The sequence below is a fragment of the Nomascus leucogenys genome, chromosome 21 (genome assembly GCF_006542625.1).
Source record: "Nomascus leucogenys isolate Asia chromosome 21, Asia_NLE_v1, whole genome shotgun sequence".
Lineage (NCBI taxonomy): Eukaryota > Metazoa > Chordata > Mammalia > Primates > Hylobatidae > Nomascus > Nomascus leucogenys.
The window spans coordinates 23,460,599-23,480,917 of NC_044401.1; the positions used below are offsets into that span (position 1 = coordinate 23,460,599).

General features: G+C 34.6%; 1 protein-coding gene across 5 annotated transcripts in view; it reads right to left on the reverse strand.

Moving 5' to 3' along the window:
- EPHA6 (EPH receptor A6) overlaps positions 1-20,319 on the reverse strand; it is a 963,391-nt gene that overhangs the window by 98,607 nt on the left and 844,465 nt on the right. For all 5 annotated transcript variants that reach the window (XM_030801993.1, XM_030801992.1, XM_030801995.1 and 2 more), the window contains one exon: positions 7,738-7,947. In XM_030801993.1, the coding sequence (XP_030657853.1) occupies positions 7,738-7,947 (210 nt within the window). The remainder of the gene's footprint in view (positions 1-7,737; positions 7,948-20,319) is intronic.

The window sequence follows — 20,319 nt, forward strand, 5'->3', positions numbered from 1 at the left end:
AAATGGGCTCAAGATGTGGAGACTAGTAATTTTTAAGAATATATGTTTTGTATTGGATGATTAGAATATCCTTTACAAAAAGTTTATTGAAAAAGGTATATAAAAACTGTCAGATTTTCTCTTCATGAATTAATCTATCAAACATTTGCTGGATCAAGAGTACTGTTTTCCTGTGAATTTAGGAAACCTAGTATTGGCACATCGATTTCTTCCTCGTCAGTGAATTATAATGGTCAATACATTTGACTGGTTTTGATTGACTACTAGCATAGTATCTATCATAGAACTATTTTGTATGTGTGTGTGTGTGTGTGTGTGAATAGTCATTTTGTTGTTTTTTCCCAAGTGGCATAGCTCCTTTCTTAACAGATGAATTTGGTTTATCCAGCTTGTATTTTTATTGTTTTTCACTTTTCCAAGGTTTATTTATCACCTTTTTTAATGAACAATAAGTTAAATCTTCACATCATAGCATCCTGATAACGTTATTTTTCTCACTTTTCTTTATTCTTATGTGGCTGAATTTAGGTTTGCCTAAAAAAAGTGCCGTTTCCTTTATTTGAATTTCCCAGTGAATTCTCTGAAGGAGCTTGTTCTTAAATTCTATTTATGCTGCTATATGTAGCTTTTTCTATGTTAGTAGATTATATGGTTTGGTTGTGTCCCCACCCAAATCTCACCTTGAGTTGTAATAATCCCCACGTGTCAAGGGTGGGGCCAGGTGGAGATAACTGAATCATGGGGTGGTTTCCCCCATACTGTGGTCGTGGTAGTGACCATCATGAGGTGTGATGGTTTTATAAATGGGAGTTCCCCTGCAAATGCTCTCTCTTGCCTGTCACCATGTAAGACGTGACTTTGCTCCTCCTTCACTTCTGCCATGATTGTGAGGCCTCCCCAGCCATATGGAACTGTGAGCCAATTAAACCTCTATCCTTTATAAATCACCCAGTCTCAGATATGTCTTTATTAGCAGCGTGAAAACAGACTAACACAGTTGGTTTCATGATTTTCTACCTAAGTGCCTGTTTTGTGCCTAAAGCAGTCAAACCCCCTCCATTTTTAGCTTGGTCAAGCCTTAAAGAAAAATTGAGTATAAATAATTTTTCAGCTTAGACCCAGTTGAACTAGGGTAGAGTTAGAGTAAAATGCATTTTACCACATATTGTATCTTATCACAGTGTCAGCCCCACCACCAGTGACTTGATGACAGAGAATCCTATGGTTGAATTTCAATGGATAAAGTTTTATTCTTTAGAATCCAAGAAATCAGTAACATTTTTCAGTGTGAGTTCTTTTATTCAGTGCATTTGTTATTATATAATTGTAATTGAAACCTTTAATTTTTTTTTCTTGCTGCAAACTTTTTACACCAACCCTTTAATTTAAGAGACAAAGTGAGTGAAAGTTCTGAGTATGTTTTACTAAAAGGTTAAGCATGATCTCCAGACAAATCTCATTTACTCATATTAATGAAAGTACTTAAAGGCAGATCTCACTTGTGTTAAAATATTTATTCTTAAAGTTCTTAAAGTTGGACATGTTCAAGGCTTAAAAATTAACTTCAAAAGTCAAGCCAATTCACAAACACCTAAATTAGGTGAAGGAGAATCTCTCCCAACTTTAAAATACACATTAAATACCTTCCCCTCATGCTGCTTCATTATTTTTTATAATTATCTCCATGTTGGGTGTAAGCTATGTCTTCTTAGATGGATAGAAAATTTGACTTTTCTCAGAATTTATGGAGAATAGCAGAGGTTAAGTGTTAGAGTTTGGAAGAGGTCCTATGAATGCAAAGTAAACAGAATTAAGATGTTAACAGAACTGTACTTATGCAGATTATATATTGCCAATAATGAGGCTCTGTATTTCAACAAAGAAAGTATTTCTACTGAATTGCTGCTGTCAAAGAAACAAAACCAAAATTTGCCATGGATAACACAAAATCGATCCAATTGAAAGTTAAAATCAAGGACTCATAAAATTTTTAACGAGTATTGTAATAAATGATTCTTCTAATTTGCTTTGATCTTTAAAATAAAAGAAGTTTACTCATGAGAATTTTTTTAAAAATTTGAACATTTACTGCCATTATATTTTAAATGAAACTTATCTCTTAAAATGGATGAGTGTGCACCATAATATATCTTTTAATGTTCTTTTTAGGTAAATAGGACCTCATTTCCATAATTGAGAGCAAAGAGGCTTAGCATTTTCAATGTAAGTTTAAGACGGGGTTGCCTAGCAATATTCAAATGAGAGAGTCCCTCCTCTGGAACTAGTTATAAAACAGTTGTCCATGTGAATGTGTGTCAAACTCAGAAAAGGCAGTGATTTCTTAGCACCTAAATTATAACCAGACAGGAGACCATGTAATCAGATGGAAACAATGTGCACTGTCAGTAACTTTTATGCAGATTAATTTAGCCACATAACACTTATTATATATGTATTGTTAGGTGCGGACCCTAATCATTCACTAATCTCTCACAAGTGCTTTGTAATCTCGTCATAGAATTGGCATGTAAAAACAAGGCCTCAGTTCTCGTCTAAATCCTATTTCTGTGCATTTATTTCCTTCTATCTTGGCCCGCAATACACATTTCTTGGTTTTCATGCCATTATCAGATCTTAAAGTTCCTTTGAAAAGGCTTGATGTATTTTAGTTCAGGGCTCACATGCTATACCAGAAAAATCTTCTGCTACAACTCTTGCTGCCTTTCATGCTGTGCTGTCGACTCTTGGTGTCCATACAATATATGAGTTTTATTATATGCCTTATTTGGTTACTCTTGGTCTTATTCCTGTGTAGCCATTTATCTGTTCTCAATAATCCCTTTATTTTTGGTTAGTGGTGCAGTAGAGTTCTTCGAGTGGCCTCGGACCAACCCAGCTCTCTTTGCTTTCTTGCTTGTAGTTCTGAAGAATAATAGTAGAATGTGCTGGGAATACAATATCCTCAGATAGGGAGGAACTGCCTGAAACCTGTCCCTCCTAGGAAATTGAATAGCTCGAGTTAGGAAGGAACTGCATGGGACAGCCAAGTTTTGTTCCTCTCTTCCCTGGAAGCAGGATGCCCTTTACAACTTTGCCGAGTATGTCATGTGGCCCCTGAAGTACATAATCCAGAGTGGACTGCCTTTCAGGGTCCCTCAGCTGTGAAAGTGGGGCATTCATATCAAGACCACATCTTTCCTGTTCAGCTTTCTTCAGCCTTGGAGGAACCACACACAATGGATCCAAGACTTCTGTCCCTTGCTAATTATCTATAAGAAGTAAACCCATTTCACATAACTTGTGAATATGTTTGCTTTCACTGGATTTTGGCAATTAGGTAACCAGTGCATGGTGGACCTACACAGTAGCCCAGGATGCAGTAGGCATAAGTACATACGGACTCCCGTTTCTGGTGGTTGGCATAGTGATGATTGATCTTTGCTATTTTCCTCATGGAATGGGAGTCCTTTTTTGGGACTGATAATTAGTGAAGCTGTTTCACAATTGGCCCTCCAAAGAATAGTGCCTGAAATATGGTAGCTCTATAATAAACTGTGTAAAGTACACAGTGAATGAATATGTCAGACCTAGAACACGGCATGCAAAACACTCAAGTTGAAGAAGAAAATGTTAGAATTTCTACTTATATTTAGGTGTAAATCTCATTCTTCATTTACTTTAGTGTATTTTGAAATGTGGACAATACTGTCTTATATATTACATGTATACGATTTTTAAATGGGGCTCTGAAAGACTCACTGTTGGAGGGTAATCTCTCTTGTCACATTGCTTTCTGGCTCCCATGGCCCTTCTGCTTCTCTTCCACATGAGGACCAGTCCAGTACCATAACCAGAGCTGGACTCGCACTGCTCACACAATCTTTCCAGACCGTCTTCTTTAACCAGTTCTGATTGCTCTTTGTTGTGATTTGTGGGTCTCTAAATTGGCAAAGTCATTTTAATGGAAAATGTCTATTCTGCCCCTATTTTGATTAGAAAAGGATAGCTTCCATGTAGCATACTGTTCTAAGGATATTTTTTTCTTGAAGATTACAAACCTCTCCCCGACAACTGCCCCACAAAACCCAACCTTTATCTATCACGTCTCCTTGTTTTTAAGCCCTCACAGCCTCTCTTTCCTCCAAATCCTTCCTGACACAGATTATAAAAAACATATACAAATAATGAGCAAATAGCAATTATAGTTAACACAGCAAGATAAAAAAAGTCAAAATCATCTAAGGTAAAATATATGTTCAAAGAAAGTTATATATAGATACAACTTAAAAAAATTGAATTATACATAAAATATATACATATCAAGGGAGTTTTCTCTTTAAAGTTATTTTCATGCAGATGTTTTTATAAAACAAAGAATCCTTTTCATATAAATGACCATTCTTCCTCTGTATTTTATTATACAGGGTTTGCTTGAATTGACGCATATCTTCAGTAGGCAGGTTTCTAACTATTTCATTCTTTTTAGGAGGAAATGTGAAAAGTATTTGGGGGCTTAGAACGTTCATAGAAAGCTCTAAAATTTATAAACAAAGTTTTGACAGAATGCCAATGATCATTTGGCATTATCTTGCCTTTGAGACAGAATATCTGTCTATTATAATTTTGTTATAATAGAATATCTTCTGTTATAATTTTGCTTTGTAATCTAATACCATTAGCCAGGTCATCTCTAATAGGGATTCTCTGTCTTGATTAACAGCATCACCATTTAGCCAGTTGTTCAATCTAGAAATATTAGTGCCATCTTTAAATCCTTCTTCTTCCTTACAATTAATATCCAATTAGTTATTAAATCATAATGAACATATAATGAACAACATATGTTAATTTATGTTATTTCTCTCCCCTCCTCTTTATTCCAGCTGTCATTGCCCTAATTAAAGCCATATGACCATTCTGGTTTATTGCAATAACGCCTAACTGGTCTGTCTGCTACTAGTCCTCCTGTGCTTCAAACTCTCCTTCCTTTCTTCACACTAATATCTTGTGTGAAGATATTGTGTGTAATAATATCTTTTTTTTTTTTGGGAAATGGAGTTTCACTCTTGTTGACCAGGCTGGAGTTCAATGGCATGATCTCCGTTCACTGCAACCTCCGCCTCCCGCGTTCAAGTGATTCTCCTGCCTCAGCCTCACGAGTAGGTTGGGATTACAGGCATGTGCCATCACGCCTGGCTAATTTTTTTTTTTTTTTGTACTTTTAGTAGAGATGGGGTTTCTCCATATTGCTCAGGCTGGTCTCTAGATTCCGACCTCAGGTGATCTGCCTGCCTCAGCTTCCCAAAGTGCTGGGATAACAGGCACGAGCCACCGCACCCGGCCCCAATAATATCTTCTAAGACGTGCATCTATTTTTGTTATTTCCTGTTTAAATAAATCAGTGTCTGTCTCCTAGTTGCTATACAAAAACCTTCCAATTTCTTGGAGTGCCACTGAGGTACCTTTACCATTATTCCAGGAAAATTGGCCCCTCCATTGCCCCGGCCCCAAATTTTCATTGATAGGCCCATTCACTTTTTTGCATTTCCATGTCTTTTTTCTTTCTTCTTCCTCCATCTGGACTAACTTTCCTCCACCTGTCAGCCTAATAAATTCTCCTAAGATTTGGTTCAAATTTTGACCTTTTCTGAAGCCTTCTTCAACCTTTGCTTTTTGGTACTTCTATACTTCTTTTTAAGACCCCCATAACAATACTTAATGTATTGAATTGCAAGGCAGCATGAGCCTTCTAACCTACCAAAGTATAAAGTCTTTAAAAGCAAGAGCTTTACTATTTTAAGTGCTGAATGTCCATGTTCATTATAAAGTCAATCCTCTGAACAGTAAGTAGTTCTGAGACTTAAAAAAAAAAATTGATTATATTATTTGCCATTTAATTGATACCTTCTAAATTCAGAGACTTATCTCTTAATTAAGACATAATCTACAGCTTTTCAAAGGCAGTTTTTAGAGTGTGAATATTCTGGTTACCTAATTTGCTATTTAAGTCTGGGGTCCAATCTAAATTTTAAACAGCACTGTCCTAGGCCTCTTAGTCTTTATAATCACATAAGACAGAAAATGCCTAGAGTCTGGCTGTTAAATTTGTTAACAAAACTTACATATGCATAAAAATTTCAGTTATCTGCCAATTTCATCAGTATCTTACATTTAATTATAAGCTTACCATTTTAAAAAGCAGTTAAAATATTATTTTATTAAATTTCAAGTCTATTTATATAGGCTTACTGCCACAAAGAGTCTAGTAATTTCCCATCATATTTTATTCTTTTGGTAGATTGTATTTGTTGCAATTTTTATAAATATTACATTTTGAATATTTGTATAACACTTTTAAACATTATTCAGCATTAGAAATAATGTGCTTAATGGAAAAATTTTATATTCATTGTTATATAACTTCAAAAGTTATTTTAAGTTATAAATTTGTAAAGATAAAAGAAAATAAAGACCTTGAGAAAATGAAAATAATTATGATATTTTCCAATTTAAAAATGGAGTTGAAAATACTGCTTTTTCTAAACTGAACAAATTGTTTTCAGAACTGATAGACTTTTATTTTTATGAAGCATTTTGGTCAAATTAAAAGATCTAATAGATACTGCTGCACTGCTACTTTATATATCAGACAATGAGAGGTTAATTTATTTTCCTTAGAACTATACTTCTTTGTTGAAGAAACTGTGAAAAATACCATTGTTAAATTAATAGAGAACATTTCTACAAAGCAAATGTAGTTAGGCATAACATATTCCATTCACAATATTAAACTTGCATTTTATTCTGGAGTAACTGAATACAGCAAAATTTCAAAAAAACTCACAGAGCATGAAATAAAAAAGAACTCAATAATGAAGTTGCATCTTTTAAAATAATGTGTAAAGTGAGAAAATGAGAATATAATAAAAATCTTTTGAGTAGCGTTAATGACTTATTTTTCATTGAAACTGACTGCCAAATGGGTTAATGGTGAAGGTTTGTTTAAAAAATAACAGAATATAACTTTATGAATTAGTAGCTTGAAGATAGCACAACAGAGACTTTGAGATCAAATTCCTCAAAACAATAACCAAAGAGATCAATGAAATGAATTGGTTTAGGACAGTCAGAAATATTTACACTATTCATAGGACAAATTGAAGTGATATAATTTGTGGATGACAGTTTGGTTCTAAAGTTGTAAATTTGCATTTCTGCTCACATTTTCTCCAAGTATCATTTAGGAAAAGGTTTACAGTATACTTGTATATCTCCAAAGAAACCCATATTGTTCATTATAAGTATGATCAGATCATTCAAAAACATTTGGAAAAAAGGTCATTTCATAATCACTGGTTCCTCACTATTACTGAGGTAGTAATTAATTCTGCCATTTAGATACACAGAACTCTAACTAAAGAAAATTATTAAATCATCAAAGATACTTCAGCCCATGTTATAACATCCAGTCAAGACATGGACGTTAAGCATGATGTTAAAGTCTCAGGACAATGAAAGAAAGAAAACAGTCAAGTATGAAAGGTTTTGTTTTCTTTGTTGTTGTTGTTGTTGTTATAAACTAGACACTCAAAGCAAATACTTCTCAAATAATGATATCAAATTAGCAAAGTAATAAATACAAGCAGAAAATTAGGAAGGCAGAAACAGAATTACTCTAATAACATTAAAAACAAGAAAAGTAAACAAACTATATTAGGAAAGGGCATATAAACTTACAGTTGTCGTATAAGCAGCTTCTGGATCATCTTCCAGCACTCTGGAGAGACCAAAATCAGAAACTTTGCATACTAAGTTGCTATTGACCAGTATATTCCGAGCCGCTAGGTCTCGATGAACATAACCCATATCAGAAAGATACTTCATGCCCGACGCAATGCCTCGGAGCATTCCGACCAACTGGATGACTGTGAAGTGGCCATCATGCTTCTGCAAGAGAATCACAATTGTGTAAATTGATTTATTTTAATGCAGTGTGTGCGCGTGTGTATTAAATAAGATCCTTACATTTATTTTTATTGGATCAAATGAAGATAAGCATCAACTTTGGTGATCATTGACTATATTCATAAGGAAAAGTAATAATTTGTTTGACATTTAAAGAAAAGGGAAAATCTAACTGGAAGTAGTGAAGGACAACTAAACAAAGGACAGAAGGAAATCAACCAAATTAACTCTCAGAACAAAATTATTTCAAAAGCTTAGGTAATAGGAGAGAACTAAAGTGAAATAAAGTAAGAGAAAAGGCTGCCAAAAAAAAGGCTACCAAACAAATAGAATCCACTTTCCATAGTTGTGAGCTTTGAACCAGCTGTAGAGCTGGGTAGAAGGGCAGCAAAACCTAGGACTGGATAAAACCCGTGTGATAACTGGAGATACTGTGAAAAATAGTAGTCAGGCCAGGTGGCTCAGGAAAAAAAAAGTGATGGTATAAACAAGAAACAAGTATAGGAAAGCAGCAGAAGAATGAAAAAAGCACAAGCAAACAGAAAATAGATTTTTCCATTTTTATAATTATATAGGGAAGATAGAAAAGTTGTTAGCAATTGACAGAAAAATGAGACTATTTTAGCTCCTGATTGGAAGGATTAAATTAAATGATGTGGAGAATGAGTCAGGCATGGTTATTAGTATCAATCCCATCTAAGTAATCAATCCCACCTTATTCCCTCCACCTTGATTTTAAAATAATGTTTTCATTTTCAAGAGTTAACAAATATCCAATTGTTATCCGAGCAAAATGTATGCACCAACAAGACCAGATACAAATAGTATACAAATAGTACCCTTGAAATTAGAGGAAATAAAAATAAAAATATTTTAAGTGTGAAAAATAATGCATATTATTCTACCTAGTTATTTGGAGATTGTCTTTAACGGAGTTATAGAGCAACATGAAAAATTCTTTTTTTATACATCAGGCAACATTTATTTATGAATGATATTAAAAATGAATATCTAGCAGTAGATTGTAGGGCTATATTACTTTATGTGCTACATTAGAAGCACAAATAAGAGAAACTTGAAAACTTTAAAAGTTAAAGCAGTTTTTATGAATACATATCTGATTTCAAACCATAGTGCAGCTTCAGGACACAGATGATCTGACCCTAGCTGTCATGGTGACACAGTCTCCTATACAATGATGATTAATTGTTCAGGTAAATGAATAAGCTTATACTACAAATGGAATAAACTTTGTCTTGCTCTATCAAATTATCTCTCTGATAGCTCTCTGATAATATCTCCCAACTCAAGTGCAGAGTAAGGGAAAGAACCCTCTCTTAAGAAAACACTCTTACAGCAAGAATATCCATTTAAGCCGGCACTTCTGTATAATTAATGTATAAAGGATGACCTAGCAAAGAAAATCTTTGGTGTTATTAGCTCTTTATGTTTCAAATCCATCTTCTTAGACAGTACACTATTAGATGAAATCTGCCTCTTCTATCATGTACACTACCTACCACTCTTCTATTTGGAATCTTGAAACCTTTGAGTGGAATTGAAAGTATAAGTTCTTTCGACCTAAAATGAAGTACACTGAAGTTTAAAAGTTGGCTTTTTTACCTATTCAAAAATGGAGTTGCCTCCTATCATAATTCTTGTCAAGCAGAATTTTAAAGTAAGTAGTGAATGTTAATGGGGCACCTGAAAACTCGAGTGTCTGTTTCCTTATCTACACGATGAGAATAGAGTCATCTAACTCAGAATTGCAGGGAGAATCACATATAAAGCAGACAGCACAGCTCCTCACTTAATTTAATAATAGTTAGTCCTTGTTATTACTGTTATTATATGTGTTTTTTTGCAATTTTAATGAGTCAGAAAATTCCCTTCTCACTTTCCTGAAAACTCACTTCTCAACATATGCTCCCACATATATGATGAGAAATAGTTACTTAATAAGGCTGAAATTTAATGTTCTATCTATGCTGAGTGTATACAAAGCACCAATTTGTTTTTTAATACTTTTATTGAAATATAATTCGTGTACCATACAATGCGTCTTTTAAAGTATACAATTCAGTTTTTACCTTATTCATGGAGTTGTACAACTATCACCAAAATCAATTCTAGAACATTTTCATCATCCCCTCTGAAAAGGCCCATCTTCACTAGGAATAACTCCTCACTTCTCCTAACTCCTCCCACCACCCCGGGCAACCAGTAATCTATTTTCTAGTTCTATATATTTGCCTATTCTGGATATCTCTTGAATGGAATCATACAATATGTGGTCTTTTGTGACTGTCTTCTTTCACCTAGTATGTTTTCAAGGTTCATCCGCATCGTAGCATGTATCAGTAATTTATTCATTTTATTGCTGGATAATTTCTACTCCTTTTGTGTATTCATCAATTGATGGATATTTGAGTTACTTCTACTTTTTGGCTATTATGCAAGTTATTTTAAAAATTAATCTTAAAATATTTTTGTCACCAACATTTGAAGATTTAGATTAACTGCTTTTATTTCAGTCATCATGGTAATAACGGTTCTAATAATGGTAAGCGGTATCATTTTAAAAATAAGATTTTGGTGTATTAAAAGAATCTAAACTACTTTCTTTATGTTCTTTTATAGGACTATAAATGTAGGATATTTACTTCTAATCCATTGGCCAAGACATTCTCAGGGGTCCATGAGGTCAAAATTATTTTCATAATAGCACTAAGTACATGTTTTTGCCTTTTTTCACTAGGTTGATATTTGCACAAATGGTACAAAACTCTGATGGGTAAAACTGCAGAAGTCTTATCAGGAATCAAGTCAGTAGCACCAAACCAATCTATACTAGTATTCTCATATTCTTCTCTGACACAGGCACTCACAGAAAGATAAAAAAAAAAAAGCTAGTTTTTCTTAAGAATGTCCTTGTTGAAGCAGTAAATCTTATGAGTTTCATTAAATCATGATATTTGATTACACACTCTCAGCATCAATATCTTTGAGGAAGAGAAGAAAGCCGGATTGGGCAGCAGCAGGTTACAGCTCAGTGCCTTCACCCAAAGGCCTTCGTCTATTTTATGGGATGTTCTGGATAACTCCTCAGAGTTGGCTCAAACTGAGGAAAAAAAGACTGGGCCCCTGTCCTCTTACATCAATCACTGGATTCAGGCTGCTCATGTAAAGGGGCCATGGCCTTGGGTGAGGTAGCTTTCTTTGGCCAAGAGCATTCCCTAGGGAGTGATTCGATTAAGGACTACCAGCTTCCAAAACTGTGGAAGCTATAGGAATAAGGAAGCTGATCCTGTGAGCCCTCCCGACAAAGTTCCTGCGTGCACATCTTTTTATAATCTTTCCCAGGGAACTCAACCTGTGTTATTTTATCTCTCTATCACTACAATCATCTGTCTATTTATCCAAGATTCACCCATCTATCCATTGGTCTATCTACTGTTTACAAAATGTGGGCTTGATGAAAAAAAAAGCTCTAAAAATAGTTCTATATGCTTTTGGGAATGCATATCTTAATTTCTTCCACATTATTATAGGAGAAAAATAGCTAACATTCATTGAACACTATAAGCCAGTCCCAGACTAAGGTTTTTACAGGTGTTATTTTATTTCATTCTCTCAATATTGATGTGATGTAAATGTAGTGATTATCTTCATCTTGTAGATGGTGAGACTGAAGGACAAAGAGATTTAATAACCTAGGAAGTGGTGGAGTCTGGATTTGAATCCAGGCAATGACAGAGCCTGTATTCTTATCTATTGGAGTTTTTGGAAAAACAACTGAACCAAATTTTACCTAATTCTGGGCTAGTTTGGGTAGCATAATTTGGCAAAATAAAGCAATGTATAAAGACCTCTAAGGTCATTTAACCAAAAGCAAACAAACAAAAACACTTCAGATAAATCAATAAATGAGGATCTATTCACCTCTGTCTGGCTGAGAGAAATAGCCCCATTTATTCATACATGAGGTATAGCACAAACCTATTTCTCTACAAATGACACAACTCTCTTATTCAAACAAAATCTATATTCCTTTTTCTGGTCTTCCTCAACATAGCCTCCTCAAGTTTGGTTTAGGACATATTGGTTTCCTTGAATATGGTAGATGGTTAATAAATGGTGACAGAATTAAATAACTTTTGATCCTATCTTGTGGTGCAATGGTTGTTATTGCTATATTGTTCGTATTGTCTTGTATAAAACAGACTGTTTCCTTTTCTTAAAGTAGGACATGAGTATTATCCCTTTTATGTAGCAGTTCTATTACAGTATCCACTATATTGCCATGCATTGTGTTAGCACTCGATAAATATTAATTCAAATTGAATCGAATTGTTTATGGGGGAGGAGAAAAATGTGAGAGCACTGAGATTTAATATTTTGGGGCTTCCTACTGAAGATTAATCTAAAAGAAACTATGAATTTTTTATGACATATGGTCTCTTCCCAGGAAGGCAGATTCAAATGAAAGTGAGTGAATATGGCATATTTATATACTGCATCTCAGAGATTAGTAGCTAGAATTCAGTTTGTCTTCATCCCTCTTTTTTTTGCTCTCTCAACCTGACTGCTGAGAAACATGGATTTTACCCTCTAACTGACAGAAAGGGTGAGCCTGATTGGAAGGGGTTTCTGAAAGCTATACATAATAATGCCTGCTGTTTCTAAAGCTGCAGAGCTCCATCAGACTCTCTCAGACACCAGAACACAGCATCCCCAGATCTGAGCCGTAAATGACATGTTGCATTGTCATGTGGTAACCCAATCACTTCACGATGGTTGTCAAGGCCCTGCTTCATGGACTGTATCTACATACACTTCGAGCCTCTCAGTGTCCATTCATCTTAGGCTGAGCTCAAGTACTCAGACTGAGGTTATGACAAACATAGGATCTGAGTGCCAGGCTGTCCTGAAGCCATCACATTACTTTCTAACAAAGTTTTCTGTGAAAACACAAATCTTATCCTGTGACTTGCTGTAAATACTTCAATGATTTTCAATGACAGAATAAAGTGCAGTGTCTTAGTCATGAATACAAAGACCTGACCCTTGCTCATATCTTTAGTTGCATACCCTTATTCTGCTTTACTTTTTTTTTTTGCATGTGCTCAATTCACCCCTACAACATGCTGTTTTATATCTAATGTGTTTTGCTTATACAGTTCCCTCTTCCAGGAAGGTCATTCTAGTCTTTGTCACCTGAGTTTTTTGTGACATGTATTAGCTCTTCCAGGAGGCCCTTGCTGAATCGTCAAGTTTATTCCTTCTAACGACACTCCCTGAGTATCCTATGGGCCAGTTACTATAATTTTAGGTGCTAGGAGTCAATGTGGGAAGCAAAACAGGGTGATTTGAGAGCAATAGAGAGAGAAACTTGGTCCAACTTGGCTTTGTCTCTAAAACAGATCTCAAACCTTGGCTAAAACCAAATATGTATGTGTTTGTCTCTCCCACTGGATTGAACATGATCTTGAGAACAATGAGCATATCTTGTCTTGTTCACCCTTGTAATCCCAGGGCCTAGCACCTTGCCTGGCACAGTGGATATTTAATAGATATCCACTAAATTGAACTAAACTGAATTCATTTATTTTTCTCTTAAAGGAGTGAAGCTTTTCAAACTTTCATTATGTGGTAAGATATTCTCTTGAAGTATTTTTAATGAAAAGTCATATTTACTATAGGAGATTCTCTGCAAAGATCATGAATGAACAAGAAGTACTGAAGTGTTGACTACACTTGCAGCCATCTCCACTTTTGAGGACAAGACTCTGATTATGACTACCACAAAATTTTTATATTTTTGCTTAAGAGCGAGGAAAAGGGAACTAAATATCTTATATAGATATCTGCTATATTTCTTTCTAGATCTTCACTGGAGAATCACTGATGTCAAGCCCACCAACCGAATAGCTTAGAAACTGTCAAAGATCTAGGGACCATAATATAAATCACTGCCCTCAAACTTTCTTGCTGAGAAATGTGCATTACTAAAGCAGATAACTCTGGTGATTCAGTGTCCTTAAAAGGTTAAATATGATGATAGATGACACTATAACCGGTAGATGATAAGCTGCTATTCTTGGGGAGAATTAACAAAAATTGCATGTCACTGATTCTACAAACATTTAGAGGATACCCTTCACAATGTGGTGTCATGGGTACCTACAATAAACAAATTTCACAGATTCCTCACAAATCTCGTTCAGTAAATACTATTCGATAATGACAATTTAAGCTAAAAAATGAAGTAATGGAAATTTGGTCCATATGTATATCAAAAGCCTTTTTGGTTCACTAACTACGAATTATAAGAAATGACACTAGCCTTTCAAAACAAAATGACAAAAAAAGAAGGCTAAGTGGAAGCCTTGTAAAATTATTAATTCCAAACCTTCAACTTGAGCTATAAAATGGCTACACGGGACATTTACCTTACTAGATGGTTTACAAAAGACCAAGGTATGCAAACACTGGACACTTCAAGCCTCTTGTTCCCATTTTTGTGTTGCTAGAGATCATTCTCAAAAAACTGGATGTCAGAAATGCAAAGGGTTCATAAGAGACAAAAGATGGGCATCTCTGAAGAGCCAGAACAACACAGAGGATCTGACTTTTGGGGTACTGATTGTCCTTTGGTACAAAAATATCCTCACCCATATTATTTGCCTGTTTCCACTTATTTTTGTTTTGCTCTCTGAAATTCCTCTATTAAAGTATTTTTGGGGTTTACAAATCCAGTAAAAGATGAAAAATCATCTGGAGGAATTAGAATAGTATTTGTGAGTCACATACTCGCATAAATCAATCTAACCTTATATCCAGCTAAGATTTGTGCCAATGAGAAAATGGAAACTGAGATTAGGATGGGATGACAGTCCAGGTTACAGGTTATTTTATAAGGTGGAAAAAGACCTAAACTCAGGCAAGAGGGGATGAAGAAGTGCTACCACATGTGATTTCTCACAATAAAAGTTTTATATTTGAGGACTTGGAAGGAAGATGAAGAAATAGGTAGATACATAGAAAAATTGCCTTAAAATTTTTGCCCAGGGCAAGTCATGTAGAGGGAAGGAAAACACGCTTTCCCCATTTTGAAGGAAACTTCCAGGCCTCTTTCCTATTGGACGTTTCATCTTTTAGCTGTAGTCTGTGTTAAAGAGGCTTCTATAAGTCTGCCCAGGGACTTCAGCAATGTCTTTAAAAGAAATATTTATGGAAAAATGCATTTTAAGTTCTGAACAATTGATTTATAAATGACTTTGCAGAAAACAGTCCTTGGAGGATTACTTCTATAACTTAAGTTTAAAGTTAAATTTCAGTTTTTATATGTTTCTAAATCAAAAAGGTGACTATACTATGACTTTTTAAAGTGATGTTGAATTTGAAAAGGAAATGTTTGGGATTATTTATAGATTTGAAAACACCAAATCACTCTTGTTTTTAAAATAACCACCAAATAAATAAGTAACTCTCTCCTTTTTATTGAAAATTGTCTTGGTTCTTGTAGTCTTCCCAGTTGAAAATCTTACTATAATTTAACTTAATAAATCCTTCAAAGATCTGTCTCTTGTAGTCATCATGCATTTTGAACTTAAGCTAGGCACAGTTATATTTTTAGTTGTAGTTGAGAGAGGCCACCAAGAGGGAAATCAGTAATTTCAATAATAATACGAAAACTAAAAATGTCATTTCTAATACACCTAAAAACCTAGGAAGAACATAAGTAGGTATGGATTTGTGAAACATGGTGGTTGGATTTCAGAATTACATGTTAAGAGCTAAAAATGAATCTGAATATAAGATAGCTTTAGCTTACAAAGGTTACTACTGAATTTGTTTTGTTCAAAATAACTTCTGCTTAGATTTATATGAAAGTAATATATACTAGTTACTGTGTGCTATATTTATACAAAGTCAAAATTAAATTTAAGTTATTATTTGGGGCAGGGTGTCACAAAGTGCCATCATCTTGATGAAGCATCATTAGAGCATATCAGAATAATCCAGGGAAGTTTTTGCAGACCATATCTGTGCGTGTCTGCATATGTATCTGGTGAAGTCTCTCTAAGACGGTGATTCTGGTTATTGGGCCTGGTTGAGGATTATAAATTTAGGGTTTAATATTCAGTTCTGTAAATCCAATATCTCATAAATGGCACAAACACAGGGATAGGAGTGACCATAGAGGAGTTCAGGAAAAATACATAGAATTTCTTTATATATAATTTTAAATTATATACAATCAAAAGATCAATGTCAAGTTTTGTATGCAAAAGAAGAATTAATGAGAATTATAAATTATAATTTCATGGTATCAGTTAATACAATGTTTAAAGAGGTATACTCATGCTATTGAATACTGCTGCTCAAACTCCTAATTTACAAAAAAAGTTCACTCATCCATACTATATGCTTGGTTCTAAGCACACCATGCTCTCATATATGTGCATGTCTGATGTCACATTATTTTTAGAATAGTATTTAGCATTAAGCTGACACAGGTGTAGTAAATGATAACATTCTACTGCATGAAGTTTAACCTATTTTTCTCTTAAAAATGTAATTAAGGTATGTTTCAACTATAATTTTTATGGCTTAAAAACAGTTGGCCAGGCATGGTGGCTCACATCTCTAATCCCAGCATTTTGGGAGGCTGAAGCAGGAGGATCATTTGAGGCCAGGAGATTGAGACAAGCCTGGGCAACATAGTAAAACCCCATCTCTACAAAAATAAAAAATTAGCTAGCACGGTGGTGTATGTCTGTAGTCCCAGCTATTCGAGAGGCTAAGTTGGGAGAATCTTGAGCCCAGGAGTTTGAGGTTGCGGTGAACTATGATCACGCCACTACACTCCAGCCTGGGCAACAAAGGCTCCAAATAAATAAATAAACAAACAAACAAACAGTTATTGGTGGGTAAATGCAATTTTCTTCTTTTCCACTGCTGAATATAAAATGAGTGTTATTAAGATTAATTTCACTCTTCTACCTCAGCACAAATATAACCACATGCACACAATTTACAAGAAAAGTGTGCTAATAAAATACAGCTCTCATTATTAATAAATAACTAGTATAAGGTGAAATGCCATATTTACTAGATTTATAATTTGAGTACATAAATATTTAAAAGATCTCTTTAATTTTTAAATTAATATTTGCTTCGCATTTGCTCAAAGAAACTCTTCAAATGTCTCACATTGCTTTTGAAATGCGGATATGCACTTATATATGTTATTTCAACACTCATATTCCTGAAGTATATCTACATTTTTTAATGGTAAAAATTGAAACTATTTTTAGCCACCTGAAAAAACAGATCAGGAAATAACAGAATTTTATGACTGTTAGTGATATCTTCTGAAATATAATAATAATAGATGACCTTATGAATATCTGATTATGTGGCAGACACTGTTCTAGGAGTTTTATGTCTATTAGCCATTTAATACTATAGTGCAATAACCTTAGGAAACAGTTATTGCCTATCATTGAACTTATTTTGTACGTAAATGTTGTCCTTCATTTTCTCTTTCTTTTATACACTTTATCCAATCCATCAGCAAATCCTATTGGCTCTACTTTTAACATACATCATAGACTTTGACCATTTCCCATAAACTCCACTGCAATGATCCTAGTTTAAAGCATCATTATCTCTTACCTGGATTATGGCAAAAGCCTCCTAATTTCCCTGCATCTATTTGTGCCTCACTGTAGTCTCTTCTCAATACAGCAACCAGATCCTTATGAAATATAGTAATTAGGTCATCATGCTATGCCTCTATTCCAAAGACTACAGTGGCTTCCCATATTACTCAGAGAAAAGTCAAAGTCATCATAATGGCCTACTATGTCTCATTTCAGTAGTTTTCCAACTTGGCTGCATATTGGATTCAACTGGGGGAACTTTTGACAAATATTGATGCGTATGTCCCATCTCAAGAGATTTTGATTTCATTGGTCTGGGGTAAAGCCTGGAACTTGAGATTTTTAAAAGGTCTTCAAATTTAAATTATTATAATATATAGCCAAATATGTGGATCATTTCTGTCCAAGAGATGTTTCCCTTTCTGTCTCCATCTGCTCTGACTTTATCTTTTACTATTCTTCTTACATAATCCTCTCTAGCCATAATGATAGGGTGACTATATATTTTATATATTTTATTATTCTAACTGCAGAGTAAAAGGCTCATGCTAATAATTGTGAAGGGACAACATGCATAATTTGGCATTGTTTTAGGAAAAACAGGCATTATGTTCATCAAGCATAAATACTTATTTGCAGTTCTATAGAAATAAAATGCTCCTACTTCAGAGAACTGGCACTTGCTATTACTATTCCCTGGAATATTTTCCCTCAGCTATCCACTTTATTTGCTCCCTTACCTTCTTCTAATCTTTACTCAAATGCCATGTTTCAGTGAGACCTTCTCTGCCACTCAATGTAATCCTGAAACCCACTCTCAACTCCACTTGCCTTTTCCCCGCTTTACTTTTCTCCACAGCAATAACACCATCTGACTTACCATATATTTTGCTGAATTCTTATTTCTCTGCCCACTAAATTTTTTATTTCTCTTTTGCTTACTTCTGTATTCCAGGATCCAGAAAAGTACCTGCCCTACTGTAGTCTGTCAATACATATTTGCATAACAAATGAATAAATGATTTATCAACTGTTTGACATTGGACAAGTCACCTAACTTGCCTTGCCTCAGTTTGGTCACTGGTAAAATGAGGATAGTGGTAATAACTACTTCACAGTGCTGTTGTAAACAATAAGTGAGCTAATGCATGGGACTGGAATAATGCCTAACCCATATAAAGCACATGTAAATGTTAGTTACATTAGTTTATTAAGTATATTAATCTCATCTTTACTTCAGCCACAGACTCCCAAATGGACATCTGGAAGTTGTCATTTCTAAAACTGCCTCACTTTAGAAATCTTAAACATCAACCTACTATTATGGTGGTAAACCTGCTCTCTAGACAAAAGTAAGACAGAAAGCCCTGATTTGTAGCATTTGCCAATTCCTGTGGTGTAAATACTCCCAACATAGCAAATTTTAAGCTACTAACAGTTTATCAACCAGCTCTTGCAAACTGGTATGATCTGGCTTTAGCACACTACTGCCAGTACCCTACTTTCTGGCCACATTCTTCTTTCCCTTCCTCTCTTACTCTCATACAAAACTATACTTTCTCGTCTATGCAATAAAGACTTCTAGTCCATATACTTTCGATTATTTCTAGTTTATTAGACTCTTTATTTCCTTCTTTATCTAGCATGGACTCATGGTCTGTTACCTGAATTATCCCTTCACTACCATCCTCAGTTCCCTTTTGGCATCCTTGTTTTCCTTTTGTACATGCTCTACAAACCATAGTTTCTATTATCTTCACTCTTACATTTGGGGAGTTGAGTGTTCATGTAGAAAATCACATAAGCATGCACATCACTGCCATAACACATTTATGTTCTTCAGCATCAGCTGAATGTTCAGCATGATTAGTTAATTATTTTTCTCCAGGACCAAGATGAGGGCTGGCAAGTTTGGGGAAAAAATGTATACAACTAGCACATATAATTGGGACAACAGGCCAAAAGATCATCTCTACTGGATACTTACATTGCATACAATTAATAACTTTGATAAAGATTTTTGGTTGGTTGCACCTGCTGGGGCCTTGAAAAAACAGTAGTAGAACTTGCTCTTCACAGTCCAGCATTTTCATGATCTGCCACTTTTCTTTTTAATTTCAATAATTATTCCAAACATTCACTTTAAAGGAAAGTTTGTCCTCAAATTCCCATAACAACTCTTCTACTACTTGTGTAGAAATGCAATAGAATCAGGCATCATTTTCTTCAATTTATGCATGTTCCTCATAAAGCTATCTAGATTCACAACACTCCAGTCTTGGGAGATGTGGCAGCTTCTACTCTCCAAAGTCAATCCTCCACTAGGTTCCTTGATTTTATACCTTTTCATATCCTTAAATCTTTTGTTTTATCAAGTTTTTAAATTCCCCCCTTCTTCTTTTTCAGTGTATACATAGTCCAAATTGTCATCTATTTTAAAAATACCCTTGATTTTGAGATACAACAATTACAAACATTAACATAACTAACAACAGACCATCAAAATATATCAAACAAAAATTGACAGAATTGAAGGGAGAAACAGACAGACAAACATTTCAAAATCCCACTCTGAAAAATGGACAGAATGACCAGAGAGAAGATAAGAATATAAAGGACTTGAACGACACAATAAACCAACTAGATCTAACAGAAGTACATACTATACCCAAGAAAAATAGAA